The sequence below is a fragment of the Myotis daubentonii genome, chromosome 11, assembly GCF_963259705.1.
Source record: "Myotis daubentonii chromosome 11, mMyoDau2.1, whole genome shotgun sequence".
Lineage (NCBI taxonomy): Eukaryota > Metazoa > Chordata > Mammalia > Chiroptera > Vespertilionidae > Myotis > Myotis daubentonii.
In genome coordinates this window covers 54,906,730-54,929,039 of record NC_081850.1, presented here as the reverse complement: position 1 = coordinate 54,929,039, position 22,310 = coordinate 54,906,730, and the positions used below count along the sequence as shown (strand labels likewise).

The 22,310-nt window shown below is 52.4% G+C and overlaps 1 protein-coding gene across 1 annotated transcript in view; it reads right to left on the bottom strand.

The window, feature by feature from the left end:
• The window catches only part of CCDC180 (coiled-coil domain containing 180), a 50,729-nt gene extending 29,596 nt beyond the window's left edge, over positions 1 to 21,133 (bottom strand). The window contains exons 1-17 of the mRNA XM_059657419.1: positions 21,100 to 21,133; positions 20,817 to 20,908; positions 18,151 to 18,329; positions 16,969 to 17,057; positions 15,669 to 15,772; positions 14,270 to 14,398; positions 14,058 to 14,168; positions 13,840 to 13,935; positions 11,836 to 11,999; positions 10,396 to 10,515; positions 7,334 to 7,413; positions 6,866 to 6,954; positions 4,855 to 4,977; positions 3,293 to 3,466; positions 2,355 to 2,470; positions 1,177 to 1,303; positions 10 to 49 (exon numbers count right to left, since the gene is read on the bottom strand). Of these exons, the coding sequence (XP_059513402.1) occupies positions 10 to 49; positions 1,177 to 1,303; positions 2,355 to 2,470; positions 3,293 to 3,466; positions 4,855 to 4,977; positions 6,866 to 6,954; positions 7,334 to 7,413; positions 10,396 to 10,515; positions 11,836 to 11,999; positions 13,840 to 13,935; positions 14,058 to 14,168; positions 14,270 to 14,398; positions 15,669 to 15,772; positions 16,969 to 17,057; positions 18,151 to 18,329; positions 20,817 to 20,885 (1,810 nt within the window). The 5' untranslated portion in view covers positions 20,886 to 20,908; positions 21,100 to 21,133. The remainder of the gene's footprint in view (positions 1 to 9; positions 50 to 1,176; positions 1,304 to 2,354; positions 2,471 to 3,292; positions 3,467 to 4,854; positions 4,978 to 6,865; positions 6,955 to 7,333; positions 7,414 to 10,395; positions 10,516 to 11,835; positions 12,000 to 13,839; positions 13,936 to 14,057; positions 14,169 to 14,269; positions 14,399 to 15,668; positions 15,773 to 16,968; positions 17,058 to 18,150; positions 18,330 to 20,816; positions 20,909 to 21,099) is intronic.
• Positions 21,134 to 22,310: the final 1,177 nt, after the last annotated feature.

Sequence of the window (22,310 nt, the reverse complement as noted above, 5' to 3'; positions counted from 1 at the left end):
AAGGTTTACCTGGTTCCCTGAGTTTGAGAGTGACTTCCCCGTCCAAGTTCTACAAGGAAAAAACGGACACTGAGCAGCACTGCCCTCCTCCTAAGTGCCACTTCTAAGGGCACCTCCTTCCTTTTAAGTAAAAGGAACTGCCCCTTCCCCCAATACCTAATGCAGGCATTTCACTGGGTCATCAGGGTGTTCCCAATTCAGGGAGTCAGTTTTACTTAATCCCAAACATACTAGCAATCCCTTTCATCATACAGTAGGCATTAATAGAATAAAGTCTCATTCTGACATTTTTTGTTATTGTTGTTAATCCTCACCCAAGGATATTTTTTCCATTGATTTTTAGAGAGAGTGGAAGGGAAGGAGAGGGGAAAAGAGAGAGAGAGAGAAAGAAAGAAACACTGATATAAAAAAAGACACATCAATCGGTTGCCTCCCACACTCGCCCCAACCAGGGGCGGGTATTGAACCTGCAACCTTTTGGTGCTTGGGCCGATGCTCTAACCACTGAACACACCAGTGAACTAAAAGAATTGTCAAATTAGCCTTTTTGGAGTTTGCAGGTCTGGATTCGAATTTCAGCTCTTTACAAATTGGGTCACTTTGGGCAAACCCCTTAAACCCTGTGGGGCTCAGTACGTGAGGAAGGTGATGTGGGAGGTCAGGCTCGGTGGATGGGGTGCTTGCCACTGGCCGTGGACTGGAAGTATGAGCGGGTTTGGGATGAGTGGAGACAGGCAGATGCCAGCAGAGGAGGAGAAGGAGGACGGGCAGGGGCAGATGCAGGCAGAGTGAGGAGTGAGCTGAAGCAGGGACAGTCACGGCGGAACCAGACGCGGGGCTCTGTGGTCACCTAGGAGCTGTGGGCTGAGGGCCTTGTGAGCAGAGAGTGGGGAGGGCAGAGCTGTACTTTAGGAGGGCCATGTGGTAGTGGTGGGTTGGATGAATGAACTCAAAGAATTGTCAAATTAGCCTTTTATGATAACTCCATTCTTCAACCTCTTCTAATCTGAGAAAGTGGTGCTCTCTCTTAGAAATGCTTTTGACTCCTTGATGTCCTGACATAGAATCTAATTCCACATGGGTTAGGAAAGGTGTTCAGAGTTGAAGCAAATCAGAACTAGAAGTCATCCTCTGCTTCCCGGTGAATGACTGGGCTTTTTGCATCCCCCTCCGTACCTGCTCAAAGATTTCACGAACATGGAAGTGTTTGCTGAGGTTGGAGCTGTAGGAGTTGAGTTCGTTCAGTATGATCGCTGAGTACTCCATCACTTCTCTCGTCAAGATGACATGAAATTGTTCATACCTGGGAGGTAGGTGGGTGATACCTTCGTCTAAGAAGGGCTCTGCTGAATGTGGGAGACCCCAGCCAACAGCGAAAGCCCTGACCCCGCGGAGGTGGGCTAGAGTTTGGCATTCAGCTCTGCACAGAGCTGCTGTATACAGGTTTCCTTTTACAATGATAGTCCTTGGTTTGCTTTGCTGTTTTTTCTGATCATACGAGGGACACGTACTTGCTGTAGAACATTTAGAAAACACACACAATAGCGTTGTAACATGGGTTCCCACTTCCTGCCCAACTGCCCTAACCCTGTACTTGAACGTCATCTAACCCTCTGATTCCCCAAGACTCAGGCTTGGGGACCCAGGTAAGGAGACCGAGGCTCAGGGGTGACTTATTTGCCTCAAGATATAGATCGAAGTCCTGCAGACAATCCGCAGTACTATTCCTTTCCTGTAAATGGTCCTCACAGAATTAGTTGTACAAAGGCACAACGATACAAGATGGTTCACAGAGAACTGTTTTTAACATTGAAAAACTGGAACCAATCTTCAAAAGCGAATCAATTGGGGGATGGTTAAAATCATTATAAAGCAACTCTATGAATGGATTCTATATGGTAATTTAAAAACAAAAATATATTTGTAGTTATACCCTTTATTTACAAGACACTATATCTCCACATATACACATGCCCATAAAAACAAGGAGTTGAGCAGGAATAAGGGGAATTTTTCTACATGTTTGTATTGGTTAACTTCCTTTTTGTCTTTAACAAAGAGCAAGTATGTTTAAAATTTAAAGGCAGGAGAGAGCCCCATGCTCTTGACCTTTAAGGAACAGGGCCTTGAAACCTCCCTCCATGAGCTTTTCAGATCAATGTCCTCCCTGGAAGTTTCTGTGTTGACTGAGAACAGAGCTGCAAAGGGCCACAACATTCTCCAGAGCTGGAGGCAGCAGCTGAACCTTGAGTTTGTTGGGCACACGCTGGGCTCCAAAGCAGGCAGCCTCTGACCCTGAAAATGAATGCCGGCTCTCCCCCGGCCCCCCGTCTCCTGGGGTCTGGCCTGCCTACCTGCCTTTCATACTCTTCAGATAGTCTTTGGCCTTTTCCAGGTGAAACTTCAATGATCCCTCGGTGCTTAGCTGCCTCAGTTGGTCCAACAGCTGGTCGAGGTAGGCCTCCTGGGCCTGGCAGACCCCCGAAAACAGGAGGAAGCAGATGGGAGTTACCAGAGCTTGCAGAGTGGAAGTGACATGCAGAGGCCCTGCCACTGGAACTGAGGTCCAGGTGCCCAGGGCAGGCCCAGGACTCTCCTTTTTACAAAAAGGGCACTGCTCTAGGCCCCGGGCTCTTCTCTGTGCCTGGCATGTCCTTCTCTGTCCACTTTACATCCCCGGGGACCCAGCTCCGGTGGGACTTCTCAGGGACCTGTCCCTTACACCCACCCAGCCTCGCCCATCACACCTTCCTATAGCCCCTGCTCCTCGCTCTCATACTTGAAATCCTGCTGAGAAGACCCCATCCACTCCCACCTGTCTGAAGGCAGGTGGGGCGGGAGCCAGCTCCCTGCCGGAAGTAGATGCTCCACACCAGCGGTCGTCAATTGGTGGTCCGTGGACCACTGGTGGTCCATGAGGTCCGAAAGGTTGGTGACCGCTGCTCCACACTCTCAGTCTGTCTGTCTGTCATGCACACTCTCTTACAGACACATCTGAATCCAGGGACCCATTGCATCGCCCAGACCGGACTCAGGTGGTTCCATGACCAAGGTGAGCTTCAGTTTCCCACTGGCTCAAGTTTTACAGCTAGCTTGAGGTTTACAGCTAGCTTGACATAAATTTTTGTGTATGGTGTGAAGTGTGGGTCAAAGTTGTATGTTTTTTCTTTTTTTGCATTTGAATGCTGGCTAAGTTCACAGGCCACCAAGCAGAACCATCAGGCAGCAGACAATCTGGGCACGGCCCCTCCCACCGCCCCCGTGGGAGTTCCCCGGGGAGCTGGAGCCATACCTGGCACTGCAGGCTGTGCTTCCGGCGCTGCTGCTCCATCCGCTTATCAAGCTGCAGCTCCTGCACAGACAGCATGTCCTGATGTGCCTCCCACTGCTGCACGGCCTCCTGGAAATAGCTGAAGAGGTCCAAGCTCTGCCACTCTGCCCGCTTCGTTAGGGCCTCAAAGGATTTCTGCAGTTGCAGAACCCAGAGAAGGGGCCCTGAGTGCCAACTGCCCCCAGGTGAGGAGGAGGGCCCCATTCACGGGCTCCCTCTCCAAACAGTGGAGGACTCATGTCTCCAAGGACTGGCCATTACCACCCCTCAAGGTCATCTTCTGGGGCTCACCTTGGCTCATGGCCCTCCCTCCTCTGGGACAGCACTTCTAGTCTGCCCAAGGTCATACCCTTGGGCTGGCTGACCCTGAAGTCCCATGTCTAGACCTGCCCCATGGCCACTGAAGTCACTGACAGGAAGAAGATGGAGTTTGGGGTTTGGAAACCAGCCTGAGCATCCGGGTGGCTGCACCCATCTTGGCCGGGGCATCTTTCCCTCCGTGAAACTCCGTAACTCTCAGAATTAGAGCCAACACCTCACTCTGCTATGAAATCCTCAACTCTACTCCACCCCCTTTCGTTAATCCTCACCCAAGGATATGTTTTCCATTTCTTTTCAGAGAGAGTGAGTGGGAGGGGAGAAGAGAAAGTGAGGGAGAGGGGGGGAGGGAGGAGAGAGAGAGAGAGAGAGAGAGAGAGAGAGAGAGAGAGAGAACCATCAATGTGAAAGAGACACATCAATTGGTTGCTTTCTGCATGAGCCCAGACCAGGGGCGGGGAGAGAACCCAAAACCCAGGTATGTGCCCTTGACCCTTAGGTGTGCAGGCCAATGCTCTAACCACTAAACAACATTGGCCAGGGCCTCGCCTCTCCCCCTTTTAAAAAATCTATGAGCTTTATGCTCTCATCAGTGTTAGGGGTCAGCAAACTCGGCCTGTGGGCTAAATGTGGCCTCCATCCTTTTCAGTTTGGCCCTGGGAGCTAAGCACAGAGTTTATATTTTTAAATGGCTGGGAAAAGTAAAAAGAAGATATTTAATGATGTGAATATTACATGTAATTTTAATTTCAGAGTCCAAAAAGAAAATTGCGTTGAAACACAGCCACATCCATTCGTTTCTACGTCGCCTTGGGCTGCTTTTGTGTGACAACAGTAGCGTGAGAATTTGTTACAGAGACCTGACAGCCCGCGGAGCCTGAAATATTCACTATCTGGTCCCTCACAGAAAATGTTTGTTGGCCTCGTTCCAGATTCTAAGCATCACGGGGCAGGGTTTACTGCTCCTGTGGCCCTATAGCACCCAGACTGAGCAGGGGCTCGAGGAGCACTCGAGGGTTTCCGGGGCGTCCTGTGTTGTATGGTGCCAGCGGGTGACGGGAGCCTGGCTGAGAGCCTGGACTGCTCTGAAGGGGGGCATGATGAGGGAAATGGACTCAGGCCCCCGGAATCCCGTTCTTCTCACGGCCCAGCACCCCGGGTGACCCCGCCCTGCTCCCCAGCGGCAGGGGTCCCCAGCCACGCACTTCCAAGGACTCCAGCTCCTCCTCCACCTTGGTCTGGAGCACTCCCACCATCTGCAGGAAGGCCGGGCTCACCATGCTCTCTGCCTCCTCCTCGGTGAAGGCTTCCCAGTCCAGCAGCTGCTTCTGGAGGGACAAGGCAGAGCCTGGCCGGGCTGGTGGGGGCTCTGCCCCGGGGCCGGGGCCTGGCCCCTGAGATCCGCCTCCCCCTAATCCCTGAGACCCTCAGGGAAACCCTCACAGCAGCGGAGATGGTCTGTCCTTGTGGTCCGCCCACTATGTCCAGGTGCTGTGTGCTGCCCTCTCCTTGTCTTACTGCCTCCCCCGGGTGTGTTCTCATCGGCCCCATTTTTAAAACAAACATGTTTTTATTGATATCAGAGAGGAAGGGAGAGGGAGAGAGAGAGAAACATCAATGGTGAGAGAGAACCATTGATCGGCTGCCTCCTGCATGCCCCCTACTGGGGATCGAGCCCACAACCCAGGCATGTGTCCTTGACCAGAATTGAACCCGGACCCTTCAGTCCATGGGCCGGTTCTCTATCCACTGAGCCAAACCGGCTAGGGCTCCCATTTTGACAGATGAGGAAACCGAGGCTCAGAGAAGCCGGAGGCAAACAGCTGGCACATGGTGGGGCCAGAATCAGAGCTCAGCATTGCTCTACTGCAGACCCCACAGGCACAACCCGCCATCCTGCGTGGCTTCGGCGTGGCTGCAAGTCAGACAGGGCTCCCATTTCCTGTAAATGACTTACGCTAACTAGAAAGTGGGCTCTCTCTATCAACAAAGCTTCGGTTTATGCATAAAATCTAAAATACACGAACCTCCCCAAATTAAAACTGGTCTGCTGTTCAATGTTTCCAGTGCTGCCGAAGAGGAATGCCAAGTGTCCTCTGTCAAGCTTACTGCACCCTTAGGATATGGGACTTCAGCACTCACCCCCTGCGCCGGGCAAGGGACAGTGACAACGGGCACAGGTGTCAGCTCTCAGGGCCAAGGTCATGGAGCTCTGGGGGAAGTCCTGGGTGGCAGGGGGGAGGGGAGGGGAGAGCCGGGGCAGCGGCTCTCAGAGGACACAGGCTTTACTTCTATGTGACTGGGAAGCACCTGGCTGTCCCTAAGGCCACAGAGCAAATGGGCGGAGCCCTGTGGGCGTGGGCAGCCCCTAGGCCTTTTACACATGGGTCTCCTCATCTCCAGATGGGACTGGCGACGCCTCTGCAAAACCGGGTAGGATTCAATGACAGGGTATGCCAGTGGGTGGCACAGGCCACAGAAAGAGCAGCACTCGGACCCGGCGTCGCTCTGTGAAGTGCTCTGCTCACCTCAGAGTCCTGGTGGCTGAGCAAAAGCTGGGCAGACATGTGAGGGGTGGAGCAGCAGCAGCATGTGGGGTGGGGGCGCGGGTGGGCAGCAGGTGGGGCCCTCAGAACCTGGGGACTCCTCCTGCCACGCCGGCACGCTAGACCCTCTTCACAATGATGGGCTTTTTTGCGTTTTTTTTTGTGATTTTTTTTTTTAATTTAAACAGTTTTACTGAGGAGGCAGGGAGAGAGCATTTTGACAAAATATTTCCTTGCGCCCCAGAAAGCCAGGCACTGTCATTAAAGGGGTTTGTGGGTGAACTCGCTGGCTCACCGTCTGACAGAGGTGGGCGCGGTGAAGAGCACTGGAAATACCCCCATACGCCCTCCGTGGGATACGTGATGTCAAGTGCTGTGACACGGAGTGTCAAGGGTGAGGTCTGAAGTGCTCAGGGAGCATAGCACTTTGCCTGTGAGATCTGGGAAGGCTTCCTGGAGGTGATCTACATGTGATCTACATGTCCCTACAACCTGAGGGACAGGTGGGAATAACTGGGGAGCTCAGGGTCCAGACAGAGGGAAGAGCTTCAGAATACCCATAGCCAGTGAAGGCCTGGGGCCTGCGAGAAAGGAAAGCAGGGGGCCCAGGGGGAGAGAGGCAGGGCGGGCCAGGGAGGGGACAGCAGGCTGAGCCGGCAGGGGCACCCACCTTGCACTTCTGCACGTGCTCCAGGCACTCCTGCCAGGTGTTCTCATACTGTACGCGGAGCTGCATCATGCAGTCCGTGTGGTAGGAGTCTCCACGGGCAGAAACAAAACATGTCAGCTGCTCTTCCAGAAGGAAGAGGGGCGATAGAAAGAGGAGTTCCCCCTTTTCTAAGGGCAGCGTCTTCTCCCCAGGAAAATGCCTGAACCAGGACTACAGAGCTCACCCAAATTATCCTGGCTCTCCTGGCTCTGCCAGGCCAGGGCTTGGTGGTCCCATATGAGCCCTCAGAACGTATGCTTCCCTTCACACCCATCCCATCTCCCCCAGGAGGGCCTTGCCACCCGCTCCTGAGTTTATAAGGAACTCTCAGATAAATGACTGACGGACAGACAGTGGAAGTTACTACGAAGCTACTACTTGAGCAGCGTTCTGGAGAGACCCGAGGGAAATCCCGCAAACCCCACTCACCAAGGCTGTTGTTGATGGAGTCCAGAGAAGAATACCATTCATCCAGCTGAGCTTTGCTGTAGTTGGGGGGCAGAAGGTCGCTGGGAAGGAAGAAGACAGGACAAGTATTCCAGGCCTGAACGGAACCTCCACTTACGGAAATGGGTGGATCTGCAGGGAGCATGCTCCGGAGCACTGTCTGTGACCTGTCGGGCTTTCCTGCTGCCACGTACATACCTCATGAAAAAGTAACTCATATAAACGAGCCTGTTACTTAGAAAAGAGAACCGAATTTTCCTAATGGGAAAAAATCACACAGCTTACCTCACTTGAGCAAGGAAACCACCTTTGGGAACCTAATCTGAGATAACAATACAAAATGCATACAAAGTTATGCATTAAGACAGTCGCTGAACATTACTGTTTACAAACACACAAAAATCACAACCTTCATATCCAACAATAGGGAATTCTCCAAATAAAGTACAATGAATCCTCTTGTGAAGTCATTAAAAAAGTGTGCAGCTAGCTGGTTTGGCTCAGTGGATAGAGAGTTGGCCTGCAGACTAATGGTCCCGGGTTCGATTCTGACCAAGGGCACATACCCAGGTTGCGGGCTCAATTCCCAGTAGGGGGCATGCAGGAGGCAGCTGACCAATGATTCTCTCTCATCACTGATGTTTCCATCTCTCTCCCCCTCTCCCTTCCTCTCTGAAATCAATAAAAGAAATATATTTTTTAAAAGTGTGGCAGATTAAAAAATGGCCCAATATCATTAGCTCCTCCCATGAGGAGGTGGAGTCTATTTCTTCCCCTGAGCTCTGCCAATGGGACATGAGCAGAAAGGACACAGCAGAGGCTGGGAAAGGCTTGAGCATTTCCCTGCCCTCTCTTGTTGCAGGAAACCCTTGTACCATCGTCACCAGACCCTTCAGCCTGGAGTAGGGAGTAGCCTCCTGTAAGCTGAGAGAGCAAGTGGAGAGAGGCTCCGGGCCTGGGAGTGAGGCCATCCTAGACCATCAAGCCCCAGCCAAGCGAGCCCAGGCCAAGGGAACCGCCTCACTGACCCCAGAGTCACGAGAAACAAGAAATGCTTGTTGTTTTAAGCCACTACGTTTTGGGTGGTACTTAATGACTTGGAAAGATGCATATGGCTAGAGGGGCCATACATTTATTGTCCAAACCAGGACATTTTTGACAGTGAAAGGGGGAGATGCTATTAATGGTTATGCCAGGACAAGACGTGTAACCCGGGACGGTCTTGGCACCCTACCTATGGTGGGGCAGTAAAGAGCAAACGGTAGGTATGAGCGCGTATACGGCATAATATCAAGCCTAAACATTACACTAAATGCAGTGTGGCGTCCTGGATTGGGTCCTGGAACAGAAAAAGGACATCAGTGGAAAAACGGGTAAATCCGAAGAAGGCTGGTGTTTAGTGACTGGAAAAGCATCAAAGTTTAGCTTCTCAGTTTTGACAAATGTCCAGTGGTAACAAGATGATGACATGAAACTGGGTGAGGGATAGACAGGAATGCTGTGGACTATCTTTGTAACTTTCCCGTAAATCTAACATTACTCCAAAATACAAATGTGTCAGCCTGTGGACCGAAGGGTCCCAGCTTCGATTCCAGTGAAGGGCACATGCCTGAGTTGTGGCTCAATCCCCAGTAGGGGGCGTGCAGGAGGCAGCCAATCAATGATCTCTCTCATCATTGATGTTTCTGTCTCTCTCTCCCTCTCCCTTCTTCTCTGAAATCAATAAAAATATATTTTAAAAAATACAGATGTAATTTAAAAATTATTTTTAGCTTTGACCGGTGTAGCTCAGTTGGTTGAGTGTTGTCCCTGCACCGAAATGTCACCGGTTCAATTAATGGTCAGGCCACATGCCCAGGTTTTGAGTTCAATCCCCAGTAGGGGACATGCGGGAGGCATCCTGATTGACATCTCTCTTGAACTCTCCCTTCCTCTCTCTCTCTAAAATCATTAAAAACATTTTAAAAAATATTTTAAAATTATATGCACTTATGCTTATTGGCTCTAAGAACATTCATGGAGATTCTCCCTGGACTTTGTATAACTCCCTCTTGGGCCCCTGGGAATCTTAGCACCACTCTCCCCACCTCACTGCCCACACGCCAGGAGAGGGCCTGGGCCGGAGGACAGGGGCTGGGGGAGGTGCAGACAGAGCAGGTCCCGTGGGGGCCTGGCATTGAGTTTTGCCCAGTTTAACAAACAGGGGCTCAGAGTCAGAAACAAGTGGAGTTATGGAAAACAACAAAGCATTTTCCTGGTATTGAGATGTTTATCCACCTTGTTAATTTAACACCCGCGTAAAAATGAGGCCGCATGTGGAGCGGGAGGTACCAGCGAGGGGGAGGCTGGGTGGGGCTCTAATTGTCATTTATATCCCAGGAGAACTTGGGCAATGTGGTGAGGAGGCCCGAGTCCCAGGGTTACCAGGATGGGAGGGACCAAGGAAAACATTGTCTCCAGCCTGCGGGACCACACAGGCTCCACCCTGCTGCTGGGAGTGGATGCCACAGGCTCCCCGGGCAGTGCGCTTCCGGGGTCTAGAACATTCAGTGTACCCCCCCCTAAACAGCTTATTATGGGATTAGAGCTAGGTGGACCCGGGCCTGAGGGAGGTACCCACAGCCTCTAACAGGTCCCCTGTCCTATAGCAACAGTCTCCTCACTGACCTCCCAGCCTCCAGCCACAGACCTCTCCAAACTGCAAAGTGGATGGAGCCAGTCTGCTCCCCACTGCTCTCAGGATAAAGTCCAACCCCTTAACCTGACCCGCTCTCCCCTCACTGTCTCCCCACCTCCCTGCTGGCCATCGACTCCCTCCAATCTCTTTGGTACAGTCCCATTAAACTTCTTTCCGCAGCAAACATACTATGTTCACTGTTGCCACTGGGGTTATAACAATGTAGAATGTGGGCCCAGGCCCAGAGACCAGGAGATGATGGCCTAGTCTGGAGGATGCCTCAGGAGAAAGGTCTGTGCTGGGGACTGGGCCTGCCTCCCCTGTGGGTGCCCGGGGCACCCCTCCCCAGGGACCCGTCCCGCTGTACCAGATGGTGCAGAGGTGCCTCAGCCGCTTTCCCTGCAGGGCTCTCTGTTTCTTCAGCATGTTCTCCAGCTCCTTCTTCACGGCTGGAGGGTCCTGGATCCTCTCACTGGCCATGAACTCACTGGGTATCCAGACACATTGACACCACGGAGAAAAGACGGGGGGCAAGGTGGTTGGGAGAGAAGGGATGAGACCCACCGTAAGAACATTCAGAACTCCAGCACCCTTCCTCCACTCCCAGCCCCTTCCTCCCCACCTTGGGCCTCTGGGACGCTGGGGAAAGGAGGTGGAGGGGCAGAGGGGGGCGGAGGGGCGGAGGGGAGATTAGAACCAAGGCCCTGTCCGCAAGACTCTGGTGCTAAGAGCATGAGACCAGCAGGCTCAGACCCGGGTGAGGGACCTGACTGCTGCCTGCCAGCTCTGTGACCTGGGGCAAGTCACTGCCCTCCACGCGGAATCTCAGGTTCCTCTTCTGGAACGGAGCTGATGATGACCAGGACCCAGCAAGATATTGCAAGCAACGCGCTCAGCACCGCGCCTGACTCACGGGACATGCCCAGTAAGTGTCAGCCCCTGCCATCACTGCTGATGACTACTGACATTTGTTCACCTCCCGGGTCCAGAGCTGACCCTTTCCATGCGGCATCTTGCGGAGCATCACTGGCCTATCACCAGCCCACCGTGCCCACTCTGCACAAGGAGAGAGAGGCTCCGAGTGGTCAAGTGTGAGATCAAGGTCACAGGGAACCTGCAGGTGGAGCCGCTTTCCTCCATCCTCCGTGTCAGACTCTGGTGCTCCCATCGGGAAGCGCGGACGTGCAGCTGCAGACCCACAGTACACACGGACAGACCCTGGTGTCCTCAGACATCTTGGCTCGAGGCCTCCCTTCCTTAGCAAAAGCACGCCTCGTTTGTTGGCCCAAAGGCCCAGGACCCTTGTGTCGGGATTAACAAAAGTGCCACCTGGCAGAGGAAGCGTGGAGACGGGCCTTCACCTTCCCTCCCCTCCCCTGGGTGAAGTTTGCCATCCGAGTGGGACAGATCGAAGCCGCTCTTTTCACCCCAGTAACGCAAGGCCACGAGGCAGAGTAAAGAGCGGAAACTGGGCAGATAACCAGACGAACGCTGCCAAACAGCTTGTACTGCTCTCAGAAAACGCGTGTGAGGAAAACAAGACGCAAATCTACACACGCAGCGTGGGCCTCAAAACGCCTGCGAGAAACCACCACACCAGCTGCGCCTCTCACTGCGGCGAGGGGTGCGTGATGATTTTCAAGTTCCTCTTTATGCTTTTATCTACGTTACTTTTTAAAAAATAGCACACATTACATTCACCACCAGAAAACTGCAGCATTTTAAAGCAACGGCAAAAAGGGAGGGAGGATGCCACCCCCTACCCCCGCCTGTGCCGGCCGGCCAGGGGGGCTGGGCAGCCGCTGACCTCAGGCTCTGCAGCAGGACATCCTTCTTGATGGCCTTCCAGCCGTCCACCAGGCTCTGCCAGCGGCGGCGGCTCTCGAGCTCCTGCTTCAGCGTGGCCTCCATCAGATTGACAAACAGCTGCGCGATGGCCCTCCGGTTGCCCAGCAGGGCTTGGTTTATGACCTGTGGGCACAGGCAGGCAGGCTCTAGGTGGGTTGGGGGGCTCTTGAAGGTCAGAGCAAGGCTCAGTCGGACAGGGTGATGGGAGGCTGGAGAGGGACCAGGTGAGGTGCGGGCTGACGGGGCGGGAGGGGAGCAGTGTGGCCGTGGCCAAGCAGCGGGTGGCGGTGTCTGAGGAGTCCCGAGGGGTCACTGGGCACTCAAGAGACTGCCCCGGGCTCCAGAGCCATGGCAGTGACCAGAGCCTTTCCCGAAGGCTTAACCATGAGCCGCGAGTGAGCTTCAACACAGCTCCAAAGCCACCTCCGACTGTTGGTTAACGACACCGATGTTGGTTCGCGGGAGTTGAGCACTCCAGCGGGCTCTCGGTGTTTAACTGTTTTCTGTTTTGTTTTTTAATAAATTTGTTCCAAAAGCAGAGTGCCCATGCCATCAGGGACCAGCCACATATGGCCACGCTGAGAACCGGGATCCAGTTGCCAAGGGGGCCGGCGCGGGAACACCCGTAGGCAGTCCTCCCAGTGTTCTCTCCTGGGCACGCATGGCACGGCAGTGGGGAGGTTCCTCATTGTGTGGCACTGCTCTGCCATTTACGTCCCTGCCCCCTTCATGGACAGCAGCCTCTCCCACTCCCCCAGGGGCGACAGCATCCAAAAGTGCCTCCACACACTTCCCGGAACCCTCCAGGCACTTCCCTGGGCTGGGGGCGAGGACCTGCCAAGCGCAGCCAGCAGAACTTCCTGCAACGCTTGTCACTGGAGCCTGAGGCTCCCTGCAGCTGCGCTTCCTGGCATTGGTAAGTGTCTCCCGAACCTCCCAGTCTGCGGCCGTAACGTGAAGATACGTACAGCACAGGGAATTCTCGAAATCCAATGAGATAAACGCACACAGGACAGGTGGCATGTGCCAGTGTTATAATGAGTCAAATAAACCTGAGGAAGGCAGACTGTGAAACAAAACCAGGACATGGCTAACTCTGACTCCCCTGATGGAGCACACGGATAAAAGTTAGGAACTCTTGCCTGTCTCAGAGTGAGAGCTGCCGTGGCTGAGCCCTCTGCTGTCATCCTCCCAAGAGCTGGGGGGTAAGTATGACTGTCCCCACTGTATGGACAGGGAGCTCCAGGGACAGGAGTGGAGTTACTTCACGCCTGCGCAGTGAAGAGGGACGTCTGTGCTCGCTCCCGGCGTGAGACCCCAGGCACAGGCCTGGGCTGAGCCCATTGGCCATTCTGAACGCTGCGCTCCCTGCGCCATTATCTGGCTGCCCGGGAACCCCTGCAGGCAAAATGCGAGCCAAGAGCAGTAGAGGAGCCAGACTTCACTGGCTTGGGAGACATTAAAAACAACCCTGAATTTCTTGTATTTTTCATCCCAAAGAAAGCAGCCGGGGAAGGCTGGGGTGGTGGACAGGGAAGCAGTGGGAACAAAGCCAGGGGGCAGGCATGGTTCAGCAGGAGGAGAGACAAGAGCCACCAGGAAAACGAGACTAACAGGGCAGGCGGGCGTCACTCATGAGGGCACAAGCCACCCTGCGGACTGTGCCAGCTGCGAGATGACGCCCCAGAGTGCAGCCCCCGTTGCGCTGCACGTGGCAGCTGAGACATGGCCCGTAGGCACCTGTAAAGTCGTCAGTGCTCCAAACGATGACGCTGTGTTCGGTAGACGGAGATTATGACGGCAGGAAAGCATGAAACGCACTTTAGAAAGATTCCCATTGAAAATATTTAACTAAGAGTCTGGTTCTGCACCTAAGTGGTCACAGAGTTCCTTGGAAATGCTACCTGTGAGAAGTCCATCATTTCTGAGGCACCTGGCTCTGGGGCACATGAAAACCACTCACCTTGGCTTCGTTATTTATCAGCCTGTACACATCGGGCTGCATGAGGTAGGAGGTTTTCTCTATGATCAGCACGTATTTCTTCAACACGCCTTTTAGCTAGAAACGACAAGGCGCCATAGTTAGTGACGCTCGCTCGTCCTGGAGAACTGAAAGGAAACAGGTGACGCCTCACACAAGTGGAAATCACCAAGAGCCCACCCACTGGCGGGCCGACTCACTCTGTCTGCCCGGGAGAACTCGAGCGAGTTCAGTGTCTCATCCAGCTCCTTAATCCCCTGCTTCTGGAGCAGGAACCTCTGGGCCACCTGATCCCACAGCTCCATCAGGGTCTGTGCCGGGAAGTTTGGGTGAGGCTGGGAGGACGGAGGGCAGGGCGGGGAGGAGGAGGAAGGCTGGGGATGGGGCCGGCCAGCCCACCAGGGGCCCCTACCTGGATGTCGTAGTCTACCAGGTTTGTGTCATTTTCCACTACTTTGAAGAGACAGTTGATGTTTTCATCACACTCAGCCAGCTTTTTTAAAAGAAGTGCTCCTGGCTCCAAGATGAGCGGTTCCATTTCCTAAAACAGGCCAGGAGAGCGATGGCTACAGCATCGATAGCCTCGGGCCAGGGGGAAGCCCCCCAATCTGTAATGAGGAAGAATCGACCGAGGTCCCGTTTGAAAAATAATACTAATTCTTACCCAGACCTAAGGAGTGACGATTCACTAATTAGCTCACAGCTAGCGCACAGGGGCAGCCAGCACTCGGGGCACAGAGCTTGTCCTCAGACTCACTGGGTCCTCACCACAGCCTGGGAAGTAGGCGCTGACATCTGGCCAGGCCCATGGTTGGGACTCAACAAATATTCATTAAAAAAGTCCTTAAAATTTAAAAAATTTTTTTTAAAAAAAGGCCATAAGCCCTGGCCGGTCCTGCTCAGTGGTTAGAGCAGGGGGTCCTCAAACTACGGCCTGCGGGCCACTGCAAATACAAATATTATATTTGTTCCTGTTTTGTTTTGTTTTTTACTTCAAAATAAGATATGTGCAGTGTGCATAGGAATTTGTTCATAGTTTTTTTTAAAACTATAGTCGGGCCCTCCAACAGTCTGAGGGACAGTGAACTGGCCCCTGTGTAAAAAGTTTGAGGACCCCTGGGTTAGAGTGTCAGCCCACACACCAAAGAGTTGCAGGTTGGATTCCCGATCAAGGGCACATACCTGGGTTGCATGCTTTATCCCTGGCTCTGCTTGTGGTGGGTTCAGGAGGCAACCAATTGACATGTCTCTCTCACATGAATCTCCCTCTCTCTCTCCCGCCCCCCTCCCACTGTCTCTAAAAAGCAATAAAAAAAAATGTCCTCAAGTGAGGATTAACAACAAAAACAAACAAAAAAAAAAAAGAGAGAAAGGGAAAGTGGCCATAAAGAACTCCGGGTTTCCTTCAGGTGGGACGAAGGCTCAGTTATGTTGTGTGACCAGAGCCACCGAGCCCGTGTCCCGTTGGGGCACATTGGCAAGGTGATGAGCTGGGCCCCATGAATAGGATTCAGCGGGGAGATCAAAGGCTGTAAGGCTGGGCTTTGGCACTAGACCTGGAGTCCAGTTCCCACTTGGCCCCTTAAAGGCCAAGTTAGACAAGACTTCCTGGGCTCACCTGACAAATGGGAGTCATGACAGAACCTGACGCAGGTGACAACATGCACTCAGACGTGTCTGCTATGGTTCTGTCCACACGACGGTGGGCCGCTGAGAACCGGGGAGCTGGGGGGCAAGGGAGGGTGGGGGCAGGGACACACCTGCCTTCGGAGGCCCAAGGATGGGAGGGGAGCAAAAGCACAGGTTCTCACCATCCCAATCTGGGCGATCTCCTCCTTAAAACTCATCAGAGTGTTCTCGTAGTTCTTCTTCTTGTAGTCCCCTTGAAAGGTGACGGTGCTGACCCTCTCAGGAACTGGGGGAGAACAACAGAGGTGGTGAGGCTGTCCTCAGAGCTCCCAGGCAAGGGGAAGGCACTCAGGAAAAAGCAGCAAGGCACAAAGTACCCCGGCTCAGGAGATGCATCCCAAAACCAGGCCAGCAGTGCCAGAGGCTTGAGGGAAAAGAGGGAAGATGAGGTGATCCATAAGTGCTATAGAAAATGAAGCCTCACATATGCAGTTAAATGCTGGCAGAAAGTTCCAAATGGTATGTACAGAACGGGGCCCATTATGTCTTTTAAAAATTAGTTTTATAGAAGGAAATACATGCAAAAATAAGAATAACAACACTTACATGTGCCAGCTGTTGTTCTACCTCAATTACTTATTGGTCTTATTTTACAAGCGAGGACACTCAGCTTGGGTTAAAGAGCAAAGGCCATCAGTGGCTGAGCAGGGATTTGGACACGGGCCCTCTGCTCTAGGGTCTGCCATCTCACTCTGCTCTGCTGTCCCCTGAACCTATGCAGAAGCTGAACACCACATGTTTCATGGGGGTGGGCACTCTTGGGAAGAGAAAGGGTGCTATTGTAGAGGTGGAGTTTTTACTTATCTCCTTTCTCCGTTTTTCCATAGTGAGCATGTCTTACATTTTTAATCATAAGGAAAAAGACCCTTCGGCCCTGGCTGGTTTGTCTCAGTGAATAGAGCGTCGGCCTGCAGGCTGCAGGGTCCCAGGTTCGATTCTGATCAAGGGCACATGCCTGGGTTGCGGGCTTGATCCCAGTGTGGGGTGTGCAAGAAGCAGCCAATCAATGATTCTCTCTCATCATGATGTTTCTAGCTCTCTTTCTTCTCCCTTCCTCTCTGAGATCAATAAAGATGTATTAAAAAAAAAGAAAAGAAAAGAAAGAGGCCCTTCATATTGAGATAAAGTCAACTAAGAATGTGGTATGAAGGAAGAAAATGTGGATTGAGAAATTCTCTTGTGAAATCACAGTAAAGTGAGCATCATCCTTTACCAACTGGTTTTCATCAGTAAATAGTGATAGTGCAGGAAGTCCCTTCCTCCTCCGCCAGCTCCCTACACTGGGAGAAGGTTCAGGGGAGAAGGCTCAGTGGGAGCCCCACACAGTGAGAGCTTCAGGTGCTTCTATGTGCAGCTCCTAGGAGGTCCCCAGGGGCCCTCTGGGGCCCAGGTCAGGCCTGCCCTTGCTGATCAGAGGCTCACCGATGGTGTCCGTGAGGCCCCGGACTTCTCGGGCAGCGATGGTGCTCTCACTCTCTTGAGCTTTTTTTTTCTCCGTTATTTTCTTTTCCCTGGAGGGAAAAAAAAACAACAAAAAAACAGAAAAGAACAATAAAACCCCAATATCCGCACCATCAGGGCAGCTCTGGAGGAGGACTGGCTTCCTGTCCCAGGGTCCCAGCCCTGAGAGGGTCTATGGCTTGCGCGGAACTTGAAGAACCAAAGGGAAGCCCAGCTTCTGCTACATTCTTTCAAGTGCCCCGAAGGAAGATGCAACCCTGGCTTTCCTTTCCCTTTTCCCCACTTAAGGAGTCCGAACTCACAGGGCTGAAATCGTCTGCTCAAGTTTAGCTTCTGAACTTGGACGTTCAGAAGGAACCCCTGATCTTTCTGCTCCAAACCCACCAGCTCCCATCTCAGGAAATGGCACCTCAGCTGTCCATCCAGGAGCTCAGGCCAGAGACCTAGGACTCCGCAAATCCAATCCAGCACCTGGTCCATGGGTTCTGCCTCTAAAATATACTTGGCATGACTTACTCTCCCTCTTGAGGTCCCACCAAGCTTAAATGGACTGCTCTGGCCTCCTGCCTGCCTCTTCTTGCAGCTCCCTAGATTCTGCACGTGGCACCCAGAAGGCCTTAATAATGAAAATCAGCTGCTCACTTCAGGAATGTCCAAAATACCGACTGTGGCGTGCACGCCTCTCCCAGCCTCATCTTCCTCTCCCCAGGCCACTGACTTCTTCAGCCTTCGGCAGTGGACCGAGCCCATCGGCCTCAGAGCCTTGCCCATGCTTCCCTTCCCTCATCCTCTGGGCTCAGCTGAGCCCCCTCCTCAGAGAGCTTTCTGGACTTGCGTCCCACTACCATCCTCTGTGTCAGAACCCTCCCACCTTTGGGGAGACCATCTTATTTATTTACTGTACAGGCCTCAAATTCCAGGAGGGTGGGAGCCCCATGCCTAATGCCTGGCCCTCGGCACTTAATCAATAATTTGGGGTGGGGGGAGAAAAGGAGAAGCAAAAAGTCCTAAAAAGCAGGTGTTATTACCTCCCTGGTACTTCCTTCCTACCTAGCACTCATCTTGTGTGAGCTCTTTTTGAGTTTTTGAAAGCTCTGATGCACCCCCAGCGTGTGGGCATGTGGCCTGGATGGCAGGACCTACCGGTAGAAAACAGGGTTTTCCGTGACCCAGTCATTGGGTAGGCTGTGCATCCACTTGTGCTGCCGAGGGGACAACAACTCCCCTTCAGGAATATCCACCTTCTTCATCAAGGGCTTGCTACTGTTCTTCAGGACCCCCTCTCGCTTCCTGGAGATCACCAGGGAGTGGACCAGCTGCACCTGAATCCAAAGAAGAGCCAGTTGGGGGGAGGGGTTAGAGCACAGACTTCCCAGCACCCTCAGGCTGACTGCGCAGGCCCAGGAGATCCAGTGGGAACCTGCCAGTAGGAAGGGGCTTTGCAGGAAGGCCTCCAACCCCAGGTGGGGCACACCACATACAGAAGGGTTCTCCGCTCCCTACAACAGCCATTCAGCCACTTCCAGGAAGACATCTTTTAAGAAATTTAATGAAGACCAAGACCAGCATTTTTATAATCACCAGGAATTCAAAAAAATGGAACTGTCCAATAATAGGGGATTGGTTGAGAGGATATTATAGGTCCCTTCAATGGAACGTTAGGCATTTATTAAAAATGAGACTTAGGATTTTTGTGACATATGATATGACATAGTATATGATATGATATGATATGCTATAAAACATATCAATTAAAAGATAGATTAAGCCTGGCCAGCATGGCTTAGTGGTTGAGCATCGACCTATGAACCAGGAGGTCATGGTTTGATTCCTGGTCAGGGCACATACCTGGGTTGCAGGCTCAATCCCCAGTGTGGGGTGTGCAGGAGGCAGCCAATCAATGATTCTCATCATTGATGTTTCAATCTCTCCCTCTCCCTTCCTCTCTGAAATCAATAAATTATATATTTTTTAAAAAATAAATTATAACCTACTGATACAGTATGATCTCAATATTTTAAATGCATAGAAAAATTGCTGGGGTCCAACCCCAGCAGGTCCAGGGGTCCCCAAAGGTGTGGACGGAGTCGGCGAAGAAGGAATGACACAGAGACAGCGTTCAGTTGATCAGCAGCCTAGCCAGGATCTCTAGCCAAGTTCTGGTCAGGATCTACAGCGAAGTTCTGGTTAGGATCTCCAGCCAGGTTCTGTTCAGGATCTCCAGCGAAGTTCTGGTTAGGATCTCCAGCAAGGTTCTGTGTCCATGTTCTCTCGCTAGGTTCTATCTCTAGGTTCTGTGGCCAGTTTCTGTCCAGGATCTTTTGCCATGTTCTCTCCAGCGAAGTTCTTCTGTCTCTAGGTTCTGTGTAGGTTCTGTGTCTAGGTTCTGTGTGTAGGTTCTGTCTAGGTTCTGTAGAGCTGTTGTCTTGTTACATCTGTATTTATACCAGTTGATTCCAATCCTATCAATCTCTATTCCAAAGGTTAGGGCGTTTCTTATCTCCATTCCAGGGAGTAAAGATTATGTAGCTTAAGGATGATTGTTCGTAGTTAAAGTGATTAATTACCCGCCTGGCACTTAGTTAAGGGGTTTTATTCCCTCCCTAACTTCAGGGGAAAATCCCTACCTGGGGAAACAACCTTTCTCAGAGAGGTGACCTTGGTTAAAACACATAGTGCCAAGAAGGTGAGCAAACATATTAAGAACAGTATGCCATATATGCCAGGTCCCTTGAAACAGCAAGGATGGACCAGCTCCCGGCAAAAAATGACCAAAACATTCTGGTGGGACAGGAGTCTCTGAAACGTACAGAACATATGCCAAACATTAAAAATGTTGTACCTCTTCCAGGGAGTAGGATCATGTGAGTAAGGATCATTTGTTTCTTTGGTCTCTTTATCCTTTCATAATTTCCAAGCCTTCTATCAAGAATGTTTTTTAGGGTTCAAAGTAGGAACGCAAATCCCTTTTAAAGAAGCAGCACAGAACTTGAAAGGATGTGTTCAAGTCTGCGTGTTTCTTTTAAGATTTGTTTTGTCTGTGCAGTGTTTTATAGATGACAAGGCAATTACACCAGCTATGTTACTTTAATACATTACAGGGCCTAGATCAACTAGGCAGCCACTAAATGTCGCAAAGTGTATGAATACTTACTGACATGGGAAAGGTCTGTGAAATACTATTAACAGGGAAAAGCAGGTTTCAAAACACTAGTATAGAATCAAACCCAGTTTTTATTATTTATTGATTTTTAAATTAAATATAATTTTATTGATTTCAGAGAGGGAGGGAGAGGAAGAGGAAGAGAGAGACAGAAATATCAGTGGTGAGAGAGAATCATTGATTGCCTGCCTCCTGCACACCCGCACTGGGGACTGAGTCCCCAACCCAGGCATGTGCCCTGACTGGGAATCCAACTGTGACCTCCTGGTTCATACGTCGAAGCTCAACCACTGAGACATGCCCGCCCGGCTCAAACAGTTTTTAAACAGAAAAATTAGAAATGTTTTTATTCATAGGAAAAAGGACATCCAATGGTTAATTCTGGCTATTTCTGAGTAATTTAAAGGTTTTAATTTAAATTTTCTAATTTTCAAGAATAGACACTTTAATTTTATATTCTTATACTTTAAGAACTAATAAGAATTATTTTTTAAATTGAAGCCATTTCCCAAGCCTTTATTTCATTAGATTACCAGGCAAGGAAGACTTCAGAGGGAGGGAAGCTTTGGAGGGAAGAGGAGGAAAGTTTGGGGAACAGAACAAAGTGTGAGGAGCAGGAAGAGGGGAGACAACAGGACAGGCCTACCTCAGCCTCGAAGATCTGCTGGTAGACTTTCCCGCCGGGAACCTGGGTCGCCTTCCCCACCGAGGACATCTTGGCCGCGGGCTGGATCGTCCCTGCAGGAAGCAGACGTCCGAGAGTCACGGTGGGGTGGGCCCTCGGTCAGACCTGAGGCTGAGAGGGAGCCTCCACCCTCCCAAGAACAAGCTCTCTCCAGAGGACCTGGCCCCGCACCGGGGCGGGACCCCGCCAGCCTCGGCGTTTCTAAACAAGAAGAGGGGAGGGGCGAAGAAGCAAAAGGACAAACCTCGGGCGAGAGCTGAACTCACAGAGAAGCCTGGCTCCCCAGTCGCAGGTCTCAAACCCTAGAGGGACTTTGGGGTGAAGAATAATAAATGTTAGTTGTTGGATGCTCCACTCTCCAAGCTCTTTTGGGAAAAGTCAACGTGTCCAAGGTGTCAGATGGGATTTCAACCCGACCTTGAACTCCCAACCTGGCGCTGAACACGGTCTCCCCGAACGCCCCCTCCTCACCCCCAACCCTACCCCCCAACCCCCCACCCCGCAGTGCACACAGGGAGGAGAAGTTGAGATGGAGCAGCCTGGCGCTAGGCTCCCACAGGTGCTGAGATCAGCAGGCTCCGCTCAAGCCCCAGCCCACCCCCGCCCCAGCCCACCGAGGGGGGTGGGCAGCCCTGGACATCCCATCCGAGCCCGGCCGGCCGCCCAGCCGAGCGGAGAGAGGTCGGAGCCCAGGGCGCGGCCTCACCCCAACTTCAGAAAGCACCGCGCAGGTCAGCCTGGGCCGGCCCTACCTCTTCAGGAGCAGGACGCGCTTGGTCTCCAAGGCGACGCGGAGGGGCGGGAGTCCCGCTGGCTCCGCCCCCACTTCCTTTCCTCGCGGGGCGGGGCTGCCCTGGCACGGGAGCGCCCCTGCGCAGCAGTGAGACTCTTGTGGACCCCGCCATCCCGGCCAGGTCTCCTCTGTGCAGGGGGCGCTCCGGGCTGTGGGGAGGGTGCCGAGCAGCACACGGAGTGTTCCGGAACTAGCGGGAGGCAGGCACCGCGTGCAGCGCCCAGTCCTTCACGACGGCCGAGAAAATGGGTCCTACCTTCTTCACCTTCCTAACCCCAGCCTCCGAGTGGTGCTGGGCTGCAGCTCAGAAGTGGAAGAGTCTCTAAGAGAGAGCACCTCTTTCTCAGTTTAGAGGAGGTTGAAAGGCTCAAAACTTAGGCCTCCGGGCTTGGAGTTGTCATAAAAGGCTAATTTGACAATTCTCTGACTCATTCATCCTACCCACCACTGCCACACGGCCCTCCTAAAGTACAGCTCTGCCCTCCCCACTCTGCTCACAAGGCCCTCTGCCCACAGCTCCTAGGTGACCGCAGAGCCCCGCATCTGGTTCCGCCTTGACAGTCCCTGCTCCAGCTAACTCCTCACTCTGCCTGCATCTGCCCCTGCCCGTCCTCCTTCTCCTCCTCTGCTGGCATCTGCCTGTCTCCACTCATCCAAACCCG